The following is a 23,644-nucleotide window of genomic DNA, read 5'->3' as shown; positions in this document are numbered from 1 at the left end:
ATGCTCTGTGATGGGGCGTCTCAAAGAGTCTGGCTGATACTGTCCCCAGATTCGGCAGAGGCTGGGACCACATGCAGCCAAATGGAAGCATGGTAACTGGAAATACTCTGTGTTCCCTTTTTTTTTTTTTTTTGCTGTATTTTAATAAGTTCTTACATTGCTCTAGCAAAGCACCTAAGGCAGTGATATGAATCTAATGTTATATCATCTTCTCTTTACTGGATTATTTTATATGAACAGCTAAGGGTTGTGGAATCAACAGCCCATGGATTTTAAAAGCAGACTCCGGAATCTGACAGTCCTGGATTCAAATCCCAGCATAGTCACTAACCAGTTTTTAGACCTTCAGGGAATTAAGTCAGCATCTATTAACCTTGGATTCCTCCTCTGTAAAGTGGAAATAATAACCACAACTCCTTGAAGGACTATGTGAGGATTAAATTAGACCAAGTAGCCCACTGCTCCCAAGTGATGCAGAGACTGCCGGTCGGGCGGGCTAGTTTAAAGCCCTCGGTTCATCTTGGTTATTATTAATACTAATGATTACACTCCACTTCCTGACTACAGAGTCAGTTAGAGGTTGAGACAGTTGACATCAGACTCTTTAAGGAGGGAATCACGGTTGTGTCTGGACTGCAGCCCAGTGACATGACAGCCTCGCGGCCTCACACCTCCTCCCTTCACTCCTGCCTTGATCTGGTCCAACTGTCCACCCAGAACGGCAAAGAAGCCAGGACGGTGAACAAGCTCAACGTCTGTAACTTCCTTAAAAACTACATGCCAAAAAACCACAGCAAGTTTAGGTATCAGAACTAATCCACAAGCTCAAGAGCCCACGTGGGACCCAGCGCTATAAATCATAGTTTCCTTTGTCTTGTGTTAAGAGAGGAGGGATGGAGATGCATGGTGAGAGCCTGGACTGAACTAGGTGAGTTAAGCTGGACGGGGGACACAAAATAAAACTAGAAATCGAAAATTATAAGCTTCCAAACTAGTCTTGACATTTGGGAACCAAATTATTCACAAAGGAAGCAACACTTATCTCTGCCATTCTCCCACATTCCTTTCCGAATTCCTCTCCTTTCTTCCCAGAAGCCTACAGCCGGATGGTCTCATAAATCTGTCAACCCTTTGCAGGTAGCATATTTTTGCCTCCTTCTGTATGTGCCTAGAGCTTCCCTGGTGGCTCAGGTGGTAAAGAATGCAATGGGGGAGACCTGGGTTCAATCCCTGGGTTGGGAAGATCCCCTGGAGAAGGGAATGGTCGCTCACTCCAGTATTCTTGCCTGGACAATTCCATGGACGGCTACAGTCCATGGGGGTCACAAAGAATCGGACACGACTGAGCGACTAACACTTTCGCGTCCACTTTCTTTCCTTACAGATCAAATCAAACCACCCGTCTGCCAGGGTTCACGGCCAGGTGACCATCAGAAAGCAGTAATTCAGGGAGTGAAGGAGTCTAGATATTCCCAGGAAGGCTTGCCTTACAAAGATGATTTTCAAAGTCTATACTTGGGTGGAGATCGGGCTGTTGATGGGGGAAAAACTGAGAGAGCCTGGCAGGTGCCCAGGGCTCTCCTCAAGGTCTCCCCAGTTTCTGAGGATTGCAGAAAAGGACTAGACATAGGAGACGCTTACACCACCCCTGCCTTCACACCTTTGGGACCTCATTGTACCCTCCTCACCCATATTACCAAACTCATTGCCTGGAAGGCCCACGGAAGCTGAACTGCTTCCAGCTGCTAAACACAAATCACACATCTCAGAAAGCAGTGGGTTTCCAGAAAAAGGAAGTTGCCACTGGGGTCTGCAAAGCAGCACCAGAGCAAACTGCTGTGACAAAACCTCCAATTAAAGCTCAGACACTCTGGCCTTCCAATACTGGAAGGTGTCACCCACACCCATTTGTTTCTGTGACCCAAGACTCGGACAAACTTAGGATATAATAAAAAAGATAATCAGTCTCAGTCTCTAAGACAGAGTTTGCTGTCAGATACAAAAGGATCTTTTTTTAGGGGAAAAAGAAAAGGTTTCATCAGATTGTTAACACATAAGCCAAAAGGAATAAAGTCTGACTGTAAAGAAAGTGTTGAACAGAAAGCCAAGCAGAATTACTGAAAACCTAAAACACATCTAATTAGGTTGGGTCTCCAGTAGCCCAAGGGGATTCAATGGGGTCTATTGCCTAGTTCATATAGTCATGGGTGCCAGGTAAACCCCACGTGCAGGTTCAGCTTCAGCCCATAGCCCCCTGCTCTAGTGAGGCGTCTCAAAAAGTTAAAACGCCTACTTATTTCTAGACCATAAGCAGCTCATTCTCTTCTCGAAGGAGAATAGACAAAGAGGAACTTTCGCAACTCTGGAAAACCAAAGGGCCTACAACTTTACCCGAAACGTTCGCGCATCAAGCAGAAAGTCACTGCAGCTTGGAAGCCCCTCCTCTGAATCCAGCTCCTCTTGGCAACCCTTAGCAGGCAGCAAGAGGTTCAGGTAACAGTGGCTGAGTGGAAGTCAGTATCTTTAGAAAACCACTAGTGTTAAATAAAAACATCAGCACAATGTTTCAAATTCTAAAGCTGTTTTCTTTCATTTCTTTCATTTATCAAAGGCAATCAATTTCCCTTCATCACTTCCCACCTCTCTACCCCGTATCTAAATTCTCCAAAGGAGGACTTCCCTGGCGGTCCGGTGGTTAAGACTCTGTGTCTCCAATGCAGGGAGCGCAGGTTTGCTCCCTGTTCAGAGAACTAAGATCCCACAGCCCTCAAGGTATGGGGGTGGGGGCAGCAAAAAAATTCTCCAGAGAAGTCTTTCAAATGGCATCCTAACTAATTGGTATGATGCAGTGAATGACTGAATGATCAAAGAGAAGTTTAAAAAAAAAGAAAAGTTCTAGATACCTAGTCTATATGTCTGGTCCTAAGATTTTCAACACAGGTAACCACAGAGCAACTTCTGTATCAACTTTGCTTTTGAAATGGCGATGCAGACACCAAATGATAACTCGAAAGTGAACTTTTCATAAATCACTGAAATGGAGCTTTGGCCTAAATCAAGGTGAAAATGTAAGAGGTCTCATATACAACATGCAGTCCCATTTGAAGAAACTCTTCTTGCTTGAAATCTGTCTACAGTGATGAAAGGATGGCCTTTTACGTAACATTTGTCAGGGGAGCCAGATTTTAAATCAAGGTGATCCAAAGATTTACATTTAGATGACTGGCATCCACTTTTCCCTTTGGCAGCAAATAGTTTTTCTCCCTTTTCTGGATTAGATTCGATAGCGAGCTGACGTGTGTGCATGCACGCACACTCAGTCGCTCGTCGTGTCTGACCCTTTGTGGCCCCATGGACTATAGCCTGCCAGGCTCCTCTGTCCATGTGATTTTCCAGGCAGGAATACTGGAGTGAGCTGCCCATGATATATATGTGGGTTTGTATCAATTTAAAACAACACACCTGAGTACTCATGGCAATATTAATACAAAAGAGTAAAATTACATATTTCTTTCCCAAATGACTTGCAAAAACAGACTTTCAAAACATTGAGTGTTTTACCTTTTAACTGTCTTTATTTTAATCTCCTTTAATATTTAATGAGGCCAAAATCTTGCCAGTGAGACTACTTGCCAAGTGGAAAATGATTAATTTATAAAGATTTCTGGTACCAAAGCCAAAATAGTGGGTGTTCAGCAATTGTTTCCTAAAAGAACGAAGAAACTTCCATTACTTAGGCTAATGCCACTTAGTTCCTTTACCAATTTGAACTTTCTATAAAGGAGAGCAAACATTCCTGCATGAGAAAAAAGAATACAGCCACAAAGTATTATTAAAAATCAGGAAAACATCCATTTTACACAAGGTGGTTAATCCTAACCGCTCCAGATAACCTACCATTGACATAACTGTTAAACACCCTTCTGTCTCAACTGAGAGGCTTCCCAGATGGCTCAGTGGTCAAGAACCCACTTTGCAATGCAGGAGACGTGGGTTCGATGCCTGGGTCAGGAAGATCCTCTCCTGGAAGAAAAAATGGCAACCCACTCCAGAATTCTTACCGGGATAATCCCGTGGACAGAGGAACCTGGCAGGCTACAGTCCGTGGGGTTGCAAAGAGTTGGACATGACTAAGCATGAACGTACCTTTCACATTTACAGAAGTTTGAGTCCACCTTTAAGACAAAAAAAAAAAAGAGTATCCTGCCTGCCTAGTCTCCAAAACAAAATAGGACTTTGGCAATTATTTCAATGACACGTAAAATGCATGTTTTTTTCACGTAAGTAGTTAGAACGAATATTCCTTCTCTCTTCCCGCATGACAGAACCTGAATGAAGACTGGATTTCCAAGTGCTGTCAGCATCCAGCTTCTTCAAAGGCAAGGTCATGAACCACTGGGTGTGTCCCACGGGGAAGCTGCTCTAATTTTCAGCTTGGAGATTTGAAGGACAGACTCTGGTCCCTAGTGAACTCAGTGAAACAGAAAACACTGGACGTGTACCACCAACCCCAGAATCTCGCCACTGATAGGTTTCCTACTTACAGAATTCCTTAAAAGTATTTCTGGAGGTAATCTGGGTTAGGGTCAAGAAACTTCAACTGAGGACACTTTTCTCACAAGTTTACAAATGCTGCCAAGTGTTGATGAGGCAAGAAAAATGCCACATTTTCATGCAAAGAGAACAACTATGAAGAGGCTGAATAGGAGACGTGCTAAGCCTTTAAATATGTACCATGTAATCACCTGGGAGTTAGGAAGTTGTACCAATAAGGAGATCATCTTAGACACAACAGCCTTGGGGTGGAGGAGGGGAGAGAACTAAGACCATCTCTTACTTTGAACACAGACATTCAAGAGATTAAAGAGTGAATCAGTTAAGGTAACCATCACAACCACCAAGCCTCCACCCCCTTCAAAATTAAATAAAGCCAGGAACTTCACATGAGTGAAAGAATCACAAATTCCATAATCTTCATTAATCCTTACGTGCATTCATTTGTCAACCAGTCCCATAAGTAATACACTTATGAACACCCTCAAGAAGTAAAAGAGTAAATGCATTTACAGTAACAGGCTCTTCATTTGCTGAGAAACTTCAGATATGATGAAAGACTCAAACAGGGTGTCACTGTGTCATCAAGCAGTCCTTAGTGGAATTCAGTGTGACTCCACTTGATAAGCTCTAGCCTGCACTAAGGTTAGACAGCCTATGTTTTATAATTAAGTAATAATGACTGAACCTCGAGGTACACAGGGTATTTCCTGCAAATTAATGACCAGCCAAAGGAGCTGCCGACCTAAAGTGATGCCTTAGGCCAGCAACCCCAGCCAGTCATTAAACCCCAGGAAATGCCCTGAACCTCAATACTGATTTTAGTAAATACAGGAGGAAAAAGTTTAATATCAGCTTTGTACTTACATTGAACATGCATTTCATACTTAGAATGCTCAGACTTTTGAAGGGAATTCTACAGAAGTTACTAAATAGTTCCCTTAAACTTCTTAATGCTGATGAAAAAAATTTTTACTCTAACATTAGTGAAAGCAAAGAAACTTTTTGTAGTGTTTTAACTGCAAAGGATTTAGCTAAGATACTGTTTGAAAGGCATAGTGATAACATAACCAACATATGGACATATGGACACTCCAATCTATATTTAACTTGGGAGTTACCTAACAAGAACTCAAGAACAAAAGCATCAGTGTCCAGGTTTATAGAAATGACTGATCTCACTCAGTTAAAATAAAAGACTGTGGCGGAGTGCTGTAATTCTTAGAACAAAACCAAACCAACGAAAACAAAGGTCCCTCATATTTTGCGGATCTTAAGTCAGGATTCCATGTGACACTAGAGTCAAAAAATCAGTAGACAGATGCCAGGGGACCAACTGCTTCACTGTTATTTCAAGCAGATAGGTACTTTAATAAACTCTCTTAGGCTTTTAACTCTTAATCAGGTGCTACTTGAAATCAGGACATTTTAAGGGTTTTACTTTATCAGAAGAATCTGATCATTTATTTCTGCTTTCAAAGAAAAAGTAAATCCAGAGTCTCCATCCTTCCAACTCCCTAAACCACCTTGTGGTCTGTCAGAAACTGTGCACTACAAGCACAGAGAGATACACAGCCTCCGGGTCTCGAGTATCTTAGAGAACTCTGGTGTTTATAGTACCATTCACAAACCCTTTCTCAGTTGGCCTTGAGGCTTGCTGATTAGCCAGTACGCGTCTGAAAGGGTCAGTTTATCCAGAACTGGAATTTCCACTTTGGAAAAAGCATAGAGGTTCCTGACATCTGTGCCTTGAAAGGCCTGCCCTACACCCCCAAACTCAGGGCCAAGCTGTAAAAACCCAGGGGCTACTCCTGTCTGAAGAAGAGAGGAGGGTCCCCAAGAACCTCTGCTTTTTGACTCCTACAGCACAGTATCCAAAAGATGAACTTAGCTTTAAAAGAATATGAATATATTCTTCTAGGAAAAATAGTAAGACAAATAACCAATTGAACCTCTAATCTCAACCCAGAAGTCTAACCACTTAGAATTAAATAATTTTAATGTTCAAACAGCTCCCTTATCTTTGTTAAGGATCCTGAAGCCCAGAGAGGTGAAGTGATTTACCCGAGGTGGCTCAGCTTCTGAGCTAGCTTACTTCAGACTTCTTTCCACTCTAATCTGCTGTTATCTCAACTGTCTATCTTGCCATCACTTAACTGCGCCCTAGACCAACAGCTCCATGGCGCTAGGAAAGAGCAAAGTTCCAGTGCCCACACAGCCCAGCACATAAAGCATGCTCCAACTGGGAAACTGGTGGCAGTACAGACACTACCTTTCCAAACCATCAACAAGTGACTTAGTTGATGAAAACGACATCCCAAACGGGTGCTTTACATTCAACTACACCTCACAGTATAAACTGGCACTCGCCCACAACTCTCCAAAATCCGCCCCTTACAGGAAGTGGGAATGGCATGTATGAGTTATAAATAATCATTTATAACTGCTTTTCTACCTTTATAAGTTAGTGTGAATATGTACTAGAGTATTTTAATGGTTGCTTTATGCAAAGATAGTTTAAGTAACTGCTTCATTTAGAGGCACAGTATTCCTGCACGCTTTGCCGTCTAAAACCCAGACATTCAATGGAGGGTTGAGCCGACCCTTTTGTTCTGTGAACTCTGAAGTTTTCAGCGTTACTGCGGCAGCAGGGAGTGTTAGGTAGCTGGCCCTGTCACAGCCTTTATGGTTAGGTGGAAACTTTCCTGAAAAGCGTCAAGAGAGTTAAGCTTCTAACAGTGAAATCAAATCCGATTCAGCTTATCTGCTACTTTGAAAAATTTCCCCCGCCCCCCACCAACCCAGGCCGGCGTGAGCCCAAGTTAGTCTCCAAGTGGTACCAGAGAAACACTTCATGCACAGACTTTGGTTTGGTTACCTGGGTGGGGGAAGTAATAGCAGGTGAAACTATTGTGGGAGAATTGCTGCTTCTGTGCCCATTGGCTTCCGGAAGAAGAGGCAGGGGGTCGTGTTTCACCGAAACCACTACCACCGCGTCCACAGGCTCCGAGGGGCGGATACAAAGTCTTTTAGGGGAAGAGGGGCCGCACATCTCCCCCGACCCGAACACCGACTCGTACAGGGCGCGCTTGGGCGCAGCCTCCGATTTCACGTCGGGCCCGACCTGGCTGTCTCTGGGGAGGATATAGGTGTTCCCCAGCGAGGGCGGCTGGGGGCGGTGGTGGTGGGAGGGATGGGTGGGGGGCTGGTGGGAGTGGTGGCGAGCCGCCCCGTTCAGAGCCTCAGCGTAGCAGCCCTGCGGGGCGGGCGAGCCCAGTTTGGTACCGATGCCGGCGATGCTGTTGAGCGTGGCGATGGAGACGGCGCCGATGCAGTGGTTGGTGTAGGTCTTGGAGAGTTTGGCCGCCTTGGAGAGCATCTGCATCCTGGTGCCCAGCAAGTTCTTGCCGATGGCTTTGTTCTCGTACCAAGTCACATCGCCCTCGCTGCAGTGGTCCCGGGGCCGCTGGAAGAACGCCTTGCACAGGGGGTTGCGCTTCGACAAGTACTTTACGAAGCTGGCATAGGGGCAGAACTCGGTGCCCGTCTCGTACATGCGCGGCAAGTTCTCCTCGTCGCTGCTCTCGGCGCGCTTCTTGCTCCACGACGACGAGCGCGACTTGTGGTAGGGCCCGAGGGACTTGAAGTAGACGAACTTGCGGCCATCCTCGTCCATGGCCAGCCCGAAGGAGTCCTCCTCCAGCTCGCGCTGATTCTCGCGGCCGCGCGTGCAGAAGTACATGCACGTCTCGAACCAGACCTTGTTGAGCAGCCCGAAGGGCGTGTTGGTGCTGAAGACGCTGGAGGTGTAGAGCTTGCGCAGGTCGGCGCGCGTGATGGCTTGCTTCTGCACCACCGGCCCCGCGCCCTGCTCCTCGAGCTTGCGGATGACCGCGGCCAGCGTCAGGTTGGCGCTGCGCAGCTCGGGGTCCTTGGTGAGGTCGAGCGTGCGGCAGTACGGGGGCTCGTTGAGGTAGCGGTTGAGGGAGCTGCGGATGCTGATGAGCGACGACTTGCTGTAGAGCTGGCCGCTCTTGGAGCGGGCCTCGGCGTAGAAGGAGCGCAGCACGCGGCACAGCGCCCCCTTGTCCATGGTCTCGAAGTCCGGGCTTTGCGCCTTCTCGCTCAGGTATTCCCGGAAGATGCGCACGGCGTAGCGGGTGGCCAGCCGGGTGTTCTCGCTCAGCCGGGCCCGCTCGGGGCGCTGCAGCACGTCGGGGTCCAGCTCGGCGCCGGCCCCGGGCGGCCCGCCGCGGGCCCGGGGCGCCAACAGTCGCGGCGGCGCCTCGGGCTCCAGCGCGCCGCTCTGGTCCATATTGATCCTATGGACCGGCTCGGGCTCCAGCTCCTCCCCGGCCGAGTCCTCGGGCTCTAGGGGCTCGTCCCAGTCCAGCCCCATCTCCTCCTCCTCCTCCTCATCGTCCTCCTCCAGCCCCCCACCTCCGTCCTCCTCCTCCTCGTCCCCCGTTATCTGCACCTCCTGGATCTCGTCCTCCTCCTCGTCTTCCTCCTCCTCCTCGCCCGCGCTGCAGTAGTGCGGGCGGCCGTGGCGGCGGCCGCGGCCCCCCACCCCGCGCTCGCCCTCGCCCCGCTCCCCATTGTTCTCGGCGGCGGCGGCGGCGGCGGCGCTGCCGCCCGCGCTGGTGTTACAGTCCCCGCTGCCAGGCATTCTCGCCATATTGCCGTCTCTCTGCCAGTCCTCGGGCAGGGCGCATGCGCTATATTGGACCGCAGCGCTGAGAGCTTTTGTGTTTAATGACCTTCAGCTACCGGGAGGCAAAGCCGGGCTCTTAAAGGAGCCGCGCGCCAATTGTCAGTTCGGAGCGCGGCTCCGGAGGGGCAGCGGCGCGCGGGGGATGGAGGGGTAGGGAGGCGGGGGTACGTTAGACAGGCAGCGCGTAAGGACCGAGGCTGGCTGGACCCTCTTCCTCCCCCACCCCTCTCCCCACTCCGAAGAAAACTTTGAAGGGGGGGGGGGGAAGGAAGGGGAGGGAGAGCTGTCGATGGGGGTGAAACACTCCCAACTTACCCTCTGGTTGAGTGGCGCGCGGGCCCGGGCGGGAGAGAGGGAGGGCCGGCTGGGAGGGCGGGGCGGTCTCGCTTCTCTAAGTAATGCCCGAGGAGCAGTGCCCCTTCCACCGCCCCCTCATTGCCCCCCGGAGCCGGGGGTTCGGGGAGGCGGCTGCACCGGGCGGGCCGCGGATGCTGCTTCGAGAAGCCCGTGTCTGGGGCCGCCCGGAACGGAGCGGAGCAGGCAGGTTAATGAGCAGGGTGGAGGAGGCACGGCGAGGCCCCGCACCCTCTCTGCGCCCGCGGCCAGGGCGCAGCGGGCGAGGCTTGGGAGCGGGATGGGGCTGGCGGCAGCGGTGGCTCCCCCACCTACTTGCTGGGGGCGAGGCGCGGGGGCTTGGGGCCAGCCGCAAGGCTCCCAGCTCTCTTTCCGACTCTTGCAAAGGAGCGAAACACGCCCCACGTCAGCCTCATCCCTTTCGACTTTTCCAACAGCCACTTTTAAGCTGTCATTAAAGACCTGGGGCGCTCCCCGTAGGTCTGGGGCAAGTCCGCGCCGGTCCAGCCAGCCTGGGGAAGGAGCAAAGGCAGAAAGACTGGGAGGGGCGAGTGGGAGGGGAGACGCGGGGGAGAGGCGCTCGAGACCCCAGGGACCCCTCCCCACCCGCCCAGGCCACCGCCCTCCTGCCTCGAAGCAAACTAACAAAGCTCCCGACGGCGAGGCGCTCCACCTGGTCGGAGCGGGCATCGCCAGTCCCTAAGACCCTGGGGGCCGGTGGGCGGGAAAAAAGTGAACTTGGGTCTCGGCCGCCCCCGCCGCCGCCACGATTCCGGCAATTCGGATCCTGGGCGCGCTCTGGTTCCAAGTTTGCCAACCGCCATTCGTTCGCCCTCGGGGCTGTGCTGCCTTCGGCGCGCGGGGGCGGGCACCTCCGAAACTGGAAAGGCGGCCAGAGAGCTCGCCGGGTCCCGCTTTCCCATCGGAGACACTGTCCCATTTCCAGCCAAACGCCCGCCCACGGAGCGCCCAGGCTCCGGGCACGTCCTTGTCACCGCCTCCAGGACTCCAGGCCCGGGGGCAGCGCCCCCAGACCCACCAAGACCTCGGCTCATTTCTTTGGAGGCACAGCCGCGGCCGCCATCTCCGGACTTTGGAATGCCTTCTAACTTGCTCCTCCTCGGGGAGCCCGAGTGTGTCCCCCTAGCGCGCTGGTCAACTCCGAGTCCCAGGCCGGCCCGCGGGTGAGGCTGCCTCTGCAGCCCTTCGAGTGCGTCCTCGGATCTCAGTCCGAATTCTCAGCACTTGGGCTGCGAGGGTCTACTCAATTGCTAGTCCCCTGCGACACCCCCCCTCCTCCCACACACACACACATACACACACACCAGGCCCTCTGTCTTGCTTTCAGGGCAGTTTATAATCTTGCGCATCAAAAGTAACCCATGAGGCAATTTGTAATTAAAAAAAGAAGAAGAAGAAAAGAGGAAGGAAGGAAGACTAGGTCTCTGGACCGCATGGGCGTCTAAAGTGGGAGTCGACAGTGTCTCCCCAGCGACCAGTCTCGCCCTCCGCGCGCCTCCTCGGCCCTGGACGCCGCCGCTGAGCTTGGGGGAAACCGCGCGAGGTGTGAACAAGTTAGAGCAAGTCACTGCCTCGAGGGCCCCCTCCTGCTCCTCGGGGAAACACACACACATATACACACACCACACTCTCATCAGTCCTCCTCTCTGCAGAGAACTGTCTGGGGAGTGGGGGGAGGGCTGGGATGCGGAGGTAGCACTCCTCGGGAATCTTTCCCAAGGTGCGGCCCGCTGTGTCCAAACGCCACTGTGCTGGGGATGTATAGAAAGGAGCTCAAGGCAGTAGGCTGCGAAGCTAGTCGCACCCGCGGTCCCGCGCACACGACCTGGCACACATCAGCCGCACCGGCTACTTCCGGAAGGCTGGCCCTATGTCCCGGGATTCTCCCAGGTTTGGAGGCCTCCGGAGCCCTCCCGCCCGGCATGTCAGCCCTGCGGAGAATTCAGGTGGGCGCCCGGCAAGTTCCCCGCCAGGGCTGCTCCCCGCCCGGCGGCCCTCACCGCGGATTCATTGAGCCCAGGGGCCGAATTGGCTCGGGGCTGCGCTCCGGGCTCGGCCCAGGGACTCGGACCACACTCCAGAGGCGGAGCAGCTTCCCAAGGTCTCCCCACTTCTGCGGGCGGCAGGGGTGCCCCCGACTCCCTCCGCCCCGGCTCCCCTCCCAGCTGGGCGAGCTGCTTTGAATTGCTCGCAATTTGCCGAAGGCGGTGTGCTGGGTTGGACGCTCCGGGAAACAAAGCAACCAAAAACAGCTCCCAGTTGACGTCAACTTATTTCCAGAAAAGAAAATAGTTTTGTGCTCCCAGGACAAAATCGCCCCCAGGGCAGGTCTCTACTGGCAAAAGCCAGGGGGCGGGGGTGGGGAAGAGCAGAACCAAAAAAAAAAAACAAACCCAAGTGCAAATAACTTTTTAACGGAGTTGGGAAAACAGCAGCTTTTGAGGTTGCCTGGATATTTTGCAAACGACGGTCAGGACCCCCGCTAATATTAGATACGAAAAAACGCACCTCGGAAAAGTACGCGTTGGCCTGATTAGCGGGCGACCGGGAATCGGCTTCGTGACATCCGCTCCTGAAACGCTACCAAAATTCTTTGCCCGTAATGATACTTCATCAAATATTGGTAAAGACCTCTTCAGGATAATACTTAAGAGTATTTACCAGGAAGAGCACTCAGGAAAACCAAGCAGTTATAAACCTGTTCACCAACGACACCCTCCCCCGCCCACCCCAAACACATAGACACCGACACCTTCCCCAAATGTTGCTTGATTTTTAAAACCCAATAACACAGAATTACAGCTGAGTTCATAACGGAGTTCAATTCTAGCTTTAATAAATGATTCCTTAAAAACATCCTGTGGTTCACACATGCTCAATTCCAAATTGAGAGGATCAAAAGACCTTTCTTATTATTTTGGTAGCGAAGCAATATTGGTTATCTTCTGCCTATGAGCCCAGCCTCCCTTCCTCCACTTTGATTTTGCCCTACCATGAAGTCCCTTTAGCTCACCACTTGAAACTGACAGCTGCCTCTCCTTCCTTGTAAAGACGGTTATTTCTTGTGCAGGATAGCTTCTGCACATAGAAAACATACAGCTTCTTCATATAAAAGACAATTCCAGCACTGTATAGAGCATTTATTGCAATTATTTAACAGTCAGCTACCCTAAGAGGTTTACAACTTCAACAAGATACTCATACTCATCATCATTTTCTGTCTCTTCATTATCATTATAAAGTATCACATATATATCTGTGCTTCTCCATTTCTTAGATTACTTGAAAGTAGTGGCATGGTTGTTTTGGAAGGAAAAATTCCCAATGTTTTCTCTTCATTTTCTAACCCACCTACTTACTCCCATTCAGTCCATACTTTGTGAGTTTGTGCCATAAAGAAACATTCAACTCTGATTACAGTCTTCTGACCTTATCTGTTATATAATAATGTAATTGCTTTTTATATGTTTCCTCTCCTACGTCAATATACCTTTGTCATTTAGGCTGGTGCTCAGGACACAGCACTCCAGTTGTTCACCGTGAATGAATGAATAGGATATATGTTTAGTTAGCCATTAAGGAATAAACATTTTGGGGAAACATCTGAAATATCATGAGTCTGAATTTCTATACTAAAAAATTTTTGTAGGATGAAAAGTAACTACACGACAACATTACTGTTTGCAGTAATATTTACAAGTTAAAGTGAACGTAATGACTGCTTTGGTTTAATATTTCCTTGAAATTGATTCCCGCTCTAGTGGACCACATTATAGGAAGTTATTGCAGGAGTAAGGGACTGGGGAATGCAGGTAGCTATTTGTCAAGAGACATGAGCTAGGGAGGATTTAAGTGGATAAATTCAAGAAATGTTGTGTGTTCTTGAGGGCAGAGGTCATAAAAAGAAATCAGTTCATCATTGGAAAGATTGAAGGCAGGAGAAGAAGGGGACAACAGAGGATGAGATGGTTGGATGGCATCACCAACTCGCTGGACTTGAATTTGAGCAAGCTCCAGGAGTTGGTGATGGACAGGGAAGCCTGGCGTGCTACAGGCCACAGGGTTGCAAAGAGTTGGTGACTACCAAGCGACTGAACTGAACAGTAATTTTTTATTTCATCACTGTTTTTAGTTTCTCCTTTTAAAGTCATGCTTTCTTGATTTGATTACTAATAAAAGATTTATAAAGCAGTCTGGAGGTTAAATGTGAATTCAAATCAAAACTATTTTGACATATCTTTGTTTCAGAGTTTTACTACTAAATTCTGCTGAATTTAATTGAAAATCATCTTGAGTAATGTTTTTTCTAACTCAGATGAAAATAGAATCCATGTAATCTAACTCTATGATGTGGAAGAAAACTCTGTAAGAGCAGAAACTGTGTCCTTTATCACCTCATCTCTGGTTCATTTCCAGTACAGTTCCTTAGTGTATTTTAGCAGAGTGGCTGGTACATAGTAGACACTCAATAAACATACAAATATTTATGTGTGGGGTGAGAGCTAACCACCACAAAAGTTCACAGAGCAGTTGTTCAATTGCTAAGCCATGTCTGATTCTTTGTGATCCCATAGACTACAGCACACGAGGCTTCTCTGTCCTTCATCATCTCCAACGGTTTGCTCAAACTCATGTCCATTGAGTCAGTGATGCCATCCAACCATCTCATTCTCTGCTGTCCCCTTCTCCTCCTGCCCTCAATCTTTCCCAGCATCAGGGTCGTTTCTGATGAGTCGGCTCTTCACATCAGGTGGCCAAAGTATTGGAACTTCAACATCAGTCCTTCCAATGAATATTCAGGGTTGATTTCCTTTAGGATTGTCTGGTTTGATCTCCTTGCTGTCCAAGGGACTCTCAAAAGTCATCTCCAGCACCACAGTTGGAAAGCATCAGTTCTTTGGTGCTGAGCCTTCTTAATGGTCCAACTCTCACATCTGTACATGACTACTGGAAAAACCATAACTTTGATTATTACAGACCATTGTCAGCAAAGTGATTCATTTTGAAATGAAAACATTCAACTGTTAGCTCTTAGTTACTAAGACTCTAGTATTTCCAGGCCTGAATATAAACAAGAAAACCAGGGCCAGAAGGGCTCCCAAAGATTAAGCCACTTGCCCAAGCTCTCTAAGACCTCTGTAGGTCAGGAAACTTTGGCTCTGTAGCCCAATGTTAAGTGGCTTGCCACAATCAGCTTCTAGGAACCAAAGAATGCAAATAAAAAATAAAAATCTTCAAGGGAACAATTCCCTATCACTAAAATACTTCTCTGTCATCCGATTTGGGAATCTTGGAGAGTTAGAATAGGACTCCCCCAAGACCTTGGACTGTGAGCACAGCAGAAATAGCCTAAGAAGCTGTCACCTTTATCACTTGGCACCTACAATACTGGGATTATTTTCCAGGGCTGTTGTAAGTAGAGACCCATTTGTGTCTTAGAAGAAATGAAGATTTTAGAGACAAAAGGAATGCCCACAAACCCAATCAGACCAGAATTAGGTGTTTTCTGTTGAACTCCTAGGTTGTCCCATATTACTCTCTAGGGAGTAAGAAGGATTTTACCTATTTTTATCTTTGATGTTTTGTCAAAAAAAAAAAAAAAAATAGGTCAGAGTGAACTTACCACAGTGATTCACAGGAGTAGAATTTTTCGTTTCTAATTGCCACCTGGTAACTATAATTCTTGATCTTTCTACCTAATAATCACCTACCAGTCTCCTAGGCTGTTTGTAAAATAAATAATATCTTAAAGGAATGTAGTTTTCCATAAGAGAATTATGTTTTTGTAGAGCCTAAGAGAGTGCTATTTCTCTTTGTTATAATATTCTGATAATGAAACTCGTCTTGGCTAATAATGAAGTCAAATGTAAAGGCTGTCAAAGTTAAGTCAAACATAAAATTAATAATGATAGTAATTTCTCTTCTAGTCATTTATATTTAAAGAGCTTGTAGGATTGAAGTGGATGTTAGTCCTCTTATTAAATAACATTTAGTTCAATACCATTACAGTACTAATTAAAGTGGAAAAGGAGATTCAGATATGTGTTAATGTCACGTAACTAATATATATATCTTACATGTGCTAAGTCACTTCAGTCGGGTTGCACTCTTTGTGACCCCATGGACTGTAGCCTGCCAGGCTCGTCTGTCTATGGGATTCTCCAGGCAAGAATACTGGAGTGGGTTGCCGTGCCCTCCTCCATATCTTACATAATGGAAGAGTTATTACAATTGTCTTAGAAGATAAAATATTCATGAAACTATTAGCTATATGCCAAAACAGTAACTTATTAGTAAAAGCAAAACAAACAACAAAAATGTCATCACTTTATCCCCAAATGTTGGTATGAAAATGTTATTCTCATATATTTTATTGTCAATATCAATTAAGATAGCCTTTTAAGAAAGCAAGTAGGCAACCTCTCAAAAGCCACGAAAATGTTCATATTCTATGACCCAGAAATTGCTTCCAGAAATTCATTTTCATAAGAAATATCTAATTGTATTTGTGTTTTGCTAAAGTTTGGTTTATTTCATCTGAACCATTTGGACAAATGAGTTTTGCAAGATATGTCATCAAGTGTGCTCTGGAACTACATTTCATTGTGTCTTGGACACTTGACCTTTGTTCACAGACATTTAGAGAATATTAGTTGAATGAAAGAAGGAAGAAGTTCAGTTAGGCTAGAATCCTGTCTTCTCATGCTCTACAGCAATGCCAAGTACCCTTTGACAAATATCAGTAATTTGTCAGAAGGTGAAGATAAAGTATATGAACTAATAGGGCAAAGCAAGATACATTTTAAAGCTGGTATTGCGATATCTTCAGGACTTGGAGAAAGTTTAAGGACCAGATTTTGAAGCTCTTGACAGCCTAGTCTAGGTATGTGGTGGCAATTCACAGGACGTGCAGAGGAGTAGGTATGTGCCTGCCCCGTGGCTGTTTCTAAATGAACTAAAAAAGAAAGAAAGAAAAAAATCCCCTTTTAAATACCCAGAAGCACTAACCCACATTTTGAACTAATTGACTTACTTTTTCTTAGGAAAGCTTAATTTAACTGATAGGGGCACATGGGTTTATCTGAATATTTAAAGAAGCCCTGGGATGGGCTTGTTCTATTTCTTTAATTTGTTGCTGGAGATCCAGGTTTTTGCACTTGATGAAGAAGACTGCTTTGGAGAGGGGCGGGAAATCTGGAAGCAGTGTGACCTAACTCCTCTATTTTGGGATCTAAGTTTGTAGAGCCAGGGCACCGGGAGATACCAGTACAGAACTCACCATTCTATGTGTTCCTACAGTCTGTGGTTAGATTAGGCTACCCCAGGGGTTACATGTTGTTGCTACTCCAAATAAAAACAGGCTCCTCTAAAAACAGATGGCATCTGTTTGTTTCACTATCTTTTCAGCTCATTTTTACTTTAAAGTAAAAAACAGCAACAAAGCAAAACTGATTTATCATTCTTTTCTGATTATAAAAGCAGTGGTTTTTCAGATTCAGAAAGTGTAGAAATCTGGAAAAACATATACGCACCATATTTCATTCTTATTAAGGTTTAGAGAGTGCTTGCTGTGAGTCTTATTTTGTATATTAACACTCTCAAGTCGTTCTCGAAAATATATGTGAGCATTGTTCCTAGTTTCCAGATGAGTAGAAACCCAGAGAGCTTAAATAACTTGTCAACATCGCACAGCTAATGGAGGTGGAACTTGGGCACACACACGCTTAATCCACCGAAACAGGTCCTTCGGTTCTGTTTTCCACAGCACTGCCTCCCCCCCCAAAAAAAAAACACTCTTTGATTCAAGTATATTTCCATGAATTCAATCTCAGGTGATCTGCTGTTTAAATTATATATATTTCAAAATCTGTAATTCAAAATATGTAGGCAGAGGATTTTTGGCAAAGTGTCAAGTATATGGTAGGAGGCAAATAAAACAGAAGATTCTCTCCAGGAACACAATGCGCCTGATTCCAGGGAGGGGTGAACCTTCAGTAGATTCATGTGGTCAGGAGTTTTCTTTCTGCCTTTCTCTTAGTTATCTTATTTCCATCTGACACAGGAAAACAGGTTAACTTAGTTTTTATCCAACTCTGGGAAGTTGAGTTGGACTATCAAAACTTGAGGATGAACTCATTTCAAATCTGTTTTTGCCATCCAGATGGTAATACACATAGGAACTAGCTTTATTTTATTTTTGTGTTTTTAAATTTCATTTGTTTATTTTTGGCTGTGCTGGGTCTTCAGTGCTGTGCAGGCTTTTCTTTAGTTGCAGTGCATGGGCTTCGCATCGCAGTGGCTTCTCTTGTTTCAGAGCATGGGCTCTAGGGCACGTGGGCTTCAGCAGTCGCAGCACATGGGCTCTAGAGCTCAGGTTCAGCAGTTGCAGCGCATGGGCTCTAGAGCTCAGGTTCAGCAGTTGCAGCGCATGGGCTCCAGAGCTCAGGTTCAGCAGTTGTAGTACACCGGCTTAGTTGCTTTCCGGCTTTTGGGATCTTCCCAGATTAGGGATTGAACCTGTGTCTCCCGCATTGGCAGGCGGATTGCTTACAGATGGATACACTGGGGAAGCCCTGTTGTTTTGTTTTGGTTTTGTTTTTATTTCAAGTTTATTTATTTAAAAAATTTTACTTTATATTGGGGTATAGTTGATGAACAAGGTTGTGTTAGTTTCAGGGGTAGCAAAATGATTCACTTATATGTGTACATGTACCTATTCTTTTTCAAATTTTTTTCCCACTTAGATGATTAGAGAGTATTGAGCAGGATTCCCTGTGCTATACAGTAGGTCCTCGTTAGTTATCTATTTTAAATATAGTAATGTGTATATGTCATTCCTGGGGCTTCCCGGTGGTCCTAGTGGTAAAGAACCTGCCTGCCAATGCAGGAGACGTAAGAGACTGGGTTCGATCCCTGGGTTGGGAAGATCCCCTGGAGGAGAATATGGCAACCCACTCCAGTATTCTTGCTTGGAGAATCCCATGGACAGAGGATCCTGGTGGGCTATGATCCAGGGGGTAACAAAGAGTGGGACATAACTGAAGCAACTTAGCATACATGTGCATATATCATTATCAAACTCCCAACAGAACCTAGCTTTAAATGATCACTGAACAGCCCAGGAAAATCTGTTCTCTGGTTATTATTCCCAGTTCGCATCGTAAGACTTTTTGTGCTTTAGCACCATGTTTTAATGACCCACATTCTTTCCAAACTCACAACTAATTTAGCTTTCCTTGAAGTATTGGCTTTTTGAATTTAAAGCCTGAAGCAGTTCATGAACCTCAGAATGCATCAGAATCAACCAGAATCACCTGGAGAACTTCTTTAAAAATGCAGATTCCTGGTGCCAACTGCAGAGATTCTGATTCATTAGGTCCAGGGTACAGCCTAAGAAGGTACATTTTCTAACACACAGATCAGATAAATTCTAATACTAGCCTAACCACACTGTGAGAAACATGACCTCAAAAGCTAATATAATTTAGCAAGTAATAACAATAATTTCCTCTTTATAGCAATGATCACTAAATCATTTGGAGGCCATAATTCATTTGAAAATTGAATAGAAGTTATGAAACCACTTCTTCATAAGATGCACATTCACAATGAACTCTGCCTGCCATTTCAGGGGATGGGGTGTGGTTGGGGGGCTTCCCTCCCCGGTGGCACTAGAGGTAAAGAACCCTCATAAGAGAATCAGGTTCAATCCCTGGGTCAGGAAGATCCCCTGGAGGAGGGCATGGCAGCCTACTCCAGTATTCTTGCCTGGAGAATCCAATGGACAGAGGAGGATGGCAGGCTACAGTCCATAGGGTTGCAGAGTCAGACAGGACTGAAGTGACAGCAGGCACACACGGAGGTTGGGGGCCACCTGCATTCTTAACACGCTGTTCCGTAGTCTCCAACATCATCTGAGTATTTTTACTCCCCTGATCAAACGTCTTCACCGCTCCTTTCTTACTTCAGTTTCAAGTCCAGACTCCCCATAGCCTTGCCCCAGGCTGATTTCTCAACAGTTTTTCCTTGTGTCTCCTACCATGAGTCCAGCTCTCTGTGAGGAAGAACCCCAGACAGAACAGTGCTGGGAAGGGAGCAGACGCAGCCAGAAGTCCCCATGACATTAATCCTCAGAGTTGAGTGTGCACCCGAATCCCCTGGCAGGCTGGACTCACCCCCCATGTGTCTGAAGCAGCAGTCCAGGTTCTCTCCCAGGTTCCCAGATGCTGCCAGCTCCCAGACCCCACTTTGAGAACCGCTGGCCTAGGAGAAGGTAGATAAACATTTCTAAGGGAAGAATCAGCACAGGAAGGAGGAAAGATGAGATTAGAGATGGGGGGGTGTGGAGCCTGGAGAGCCTCCCTGAGTTAATTCAGCAGGACCAGGGGGAAGGAAATCTCTCCTGTGACTCCTGTGGTTGAGTCTATAACCAGCCCTGACTACCAGCTTCCTTTCGGATTGGAAAATGCCTCCTCCCATCCTTTCTGCTGATCTAAATTGTCTGGATTCTTTAAGGCCCAGCTCCAAATTCTACTTCCCCATGAAGCCTTCTTTCATCCTTGCAGCCTGAAGCAGACTGTCACTGCTCTTGACCCTCATGGCCAGGCCCTTTGGTCAGGCCACCCACTGGGGGCTTGCTCTGCTCATTGGTCCAAGTTGTGGGCTCTCAGGGTTGCATTTGGTTTTTCTTCCTTCTTTTTAAAAAAGATTTATTTAGATTTATTTGGCTGCATCAAGGCTTAGTTGTAGCACGTGCGATCTTCATTGCGGGCACACAGACTCTCTGGTTGTGGCCTCCAGGCTTCAGTAGTTACAGCTCAAGGGCTTAGTTACTCCTTGGCATGCAGGATCTTAGTTCCTCGACCTGGGATGGAACCCAGGTCCCCTGCCTTGCAAGGCGGATTCATAACCACTGGACCACCAGGGAATTCCCTGTCATTTCTTCCTTCTACTCATTTCTTCCTTCTACTCATTTCTTGGGGTTCCTTCTCTTTGGGAGGCTTCACAATGCACAATGATTATCAATGTTGGCTACACCTTAGAATCACCAGGGGCAACTTTTAAAAAGTAACAACGCCACTGAATTATTTGAGGGAGAAATCTCAGCCCTCACCCATTGCCCCCCTCACAAGAACAGAGCAAATGTGGCAAAAATTCGAATAAGTATTGTGGCTCAGACGGTAAAGAATCTGCCTGCAATGTGAGAGACCCAGGTTCGATTCCTGGGTTGGGAAGATCCCCTGGAGAAGGAAATGGCAATCCACTCCAGTATTCTTGCCTAGAGAATCCCATGGACAGAGGAGCCTGGAGGGCTACAGCTCATGGGGTCGCTACAGTCCTTGGGGTCACAAGGAGTAGGATAGGACTAAGCGACTACACTTTCACTTTTTTCATAGGTCATGTGGGTGCTCAGGTTCTCTACTTTTGTGTATGTGAAACAGTTTCTCAGTGAAAACATATGTATCAGTGCCAGGTCCTCGTCCCTCCTATCTACCCCGCAGTGACTCATGAAAATAAAAAAGTCTGCAGCCATGTCTGAGATCCTTAGAGTCCCTTGTACACTCTGGCTTTCTGTCTTCAAATGACTTCTTTTTACCCTTCTCTAAGCCTCTGCTAAACTGAGGGGGTTCTTGCAACTGAATGCATCTTAGAATCACATGGAAAACTTGCAAAAAACATTCTATTACCTAGATCTTTTTCGAGACAGTTTGATTGACTTGGTCTGGAAAGTGGCCTGGGCATGGGCCAGACCTTTTCAAGGTGATCCAATGTGCAGCTAAGGACTTCCCTGGTGGTCGTGGTTAAGAATCTACCTGCCAAGACAGGGGACATGGGGTCCATTCCTCGTCCTAGAGGATCATACATGCCATTGAGCAACTAAGCCTGTGAGCTGCAACTACTGAGCCCCCCAAGCCTAGAGCCTGTGCCCCACAACAAGAGAAGCCACCTGCAATGAGAAACGCATACACCACAACGAAGAGGAGCCCCTGGTTACCGCACTAGAGAAAGCCCCTGAGCAGCAACGAAGACCCAGCACCTAAATACATAACAAATGCTCAGCCAGGACTGAGATCCACTCTCCTAGATTGGGAGACCCATTCACACATGTCTATTTGCTGCTGTTGCTAAGTCGCTTCAGTCATGTCCCGACTCTGTGCGACCCCAGAGACGGCAGCCCACCAGGCGCCCCCGTCCCTGGGATTCTCCATGTCTATTTGGAGGACCCTTAATATGAAGTCTTGAGTCTTGGGTGGTCTTTATGTGATCTGTGAACTGGTAGAAATTATGTGGAAAATGTTCTGTGTTTGTACATCTGTGTATTTTCCTACAAACAAGGATTCATAGCTTTTAACAGACTCTAAAGGGGTTTATGATTCAAAATAGTTGAAGAAACATTCATATGGATGTGGAGAAATAAGCACATGCATGCTCTGTTGCTAGAAGTATAAACTGGTACAGTGTTTTTTGAGGACATTTTGGCAGTAGCTATCAGCACGCAAAATGCACATCCATTTCAACCCAGCAGTTCATTTCTAGGAATCTAGGAGCACACAAAGAAAAATGTACAAGGATGTTCTTGAAGCATTGTTTGTAATAAAGGCTCATCAGATATAATCTAACTCTAGCAGTGGATGGTGAATAAATAAATTTGTATCTCATCTATTCAACAGAATACTAGCTGTAGATATAATGAATATGGTAGATGTGTAGGCGATGAGTGGAAAAATTTCCAAGATGTTTTATTATTCGAGTGCATGTGTGTGTGCCAAGTCGCTTCAGTTGTGTCTGACTCTTTCTGACCCTACGGACTGTAGCCCACCAGGCTCCTCTGCCCATGGGATTCTCCGGGCAAGAATACTGGAGTGGGTTGCCATTTCCTCCTCCAGGGGATCTTCCTGACCCAGGGATCAAACCCTTATCTCTTAGGTCTCCAACACTGGCAGGTTGGTACTTACCACTACCACCACCACTTTAATGTAAAGTACGAGTTCATTTTGGGCTTCCCTGGTGGCTCAGTGGTACAGAATATGCTTGCAATGCAGGAGACACAGAAGACATGGGTTTGATCCCTGGGTTGGGAAGATCCCCTGGTGCAAGGCATGGCTACCCACTCCAGTATTCTTGTCTGGAGAATCCCATGGACAGAGGAGCCTGGCGGGCCCCAGTCCATGGGGTTGCAAAGAGTCGGACACGACTGAAGCAACTGAGCACGCATGCACATGAGTTCATTTGTTGAAAAAACTAAACCAAAATGATATATGCACATTTTGTGAATGTACCTAACAAGCCTAAAACCACACACAAAAAAGATCTTCTTACCAACCCCTTACAAACATTCTAGATGTTTCAGTGACACTGGTTGGCACACCCCAGATCTTTCTAGAGGATGCTGCCTTGCTCACAGCCACTGCTGAAGGGACAGATTTGTCAAGCCAAGTAGTCATTCTATCACATGACCAACACCTTAATGGACTGGATCAAGGATAGGTCCTTACACAACCAACCCCTAAGCTACCTAGAAGCCTGTATTGAAACTCCTGAACCAAACAATCTCTCTCTCTAGGGATTACAATGAAAGTAAGTCAGCCAATAGGGAGAAGACAGGCCATCGAGGCAGCCTGGTCCTGCTCCTGGAGTGAGCATCTGCTGAGAGCCCTGGGGCTGCTCTGTGTCTGGACTCCAGGGGAATGACTCTACTGGAATCCTGACCTTGGGTTTCCGCGAGGTTTCATTTCTGTTACAAGCCCACTACCTCCATACAGTTAATTGCCTCATCTTAATTTCTCTTGCTTACAACCAAGAGCTTATCTACACATTCACTCTCTGCCCTGTCCGGCTCCGGAACCTCAGACTCAAGGCAAGTCACCACAGTTCATCCTCTATCCAAGACTGCAACCTGGACCACATCCCTTCCTCCTGCTTCCTTCTTGCTCTTTCTCACCCTCCGCTTCCATCGAACCAAGACCTGCCAATTCTAAGTCACCATTTGCTTTAAATCCA

At 47.0% G+C, this 23,644-nt stretch overlaps 1 protein-coding gene across 8 annotated transcripts in view; it reads right to left on the bottom strand.

The window, feature by feature from the left end:
• Nucleotides 1-23,644, bottom strand: part of KCTD1 (potassium channel tetramerization domain containing 1) — a 214,346-nt gene that overhangs the window by 93,797 nt on the left and 96,905 nt on the right. For 4 of the 8 annotated variants that reach the window (XR_015153783.1, XR_015153782.1, XR_015153781.1 and 1 more), the window contains exon 1: nt 7,433-9,577. The exons of 1 other annotated variant lie outside the window; for it this stretch is intronic. Coding sequence is in view for 2 of the 7 variants with exons in the window: in XM_086372898.1 (XP_086229024.1) it covers nt 7,433-9,232 (1,800 nt within the window). In the remaining 5 variants the exon portion in view is untranslated. 3 more of the 8 variants (XR_015153780.1, XM_086372901.1, XM_086372897.1) reach the window with 3 other exon arrangements.

The sequence above is a fragment of the Bos grunniens genome, chromosome 24, assembly GCF_055505025.1.
Source record: "Bos grunniens cultivar Pamir isolate PY7600 chromosome 24, Bosgru_T2T1.0, whole genome shotgun sequence".
In the NCBI taxonomy this organism is placed as follows: Eukaryota; Metazoa; Chordata; class Mammalia; order Artiodactyla; family Bovidae; genus Bos; species Bos grunniens.
The sequence above is the reverse complement of the archived record's forward strand: the minus strand, read 5'-3'. Positions and strand labels throughout refer to the sequence as shown.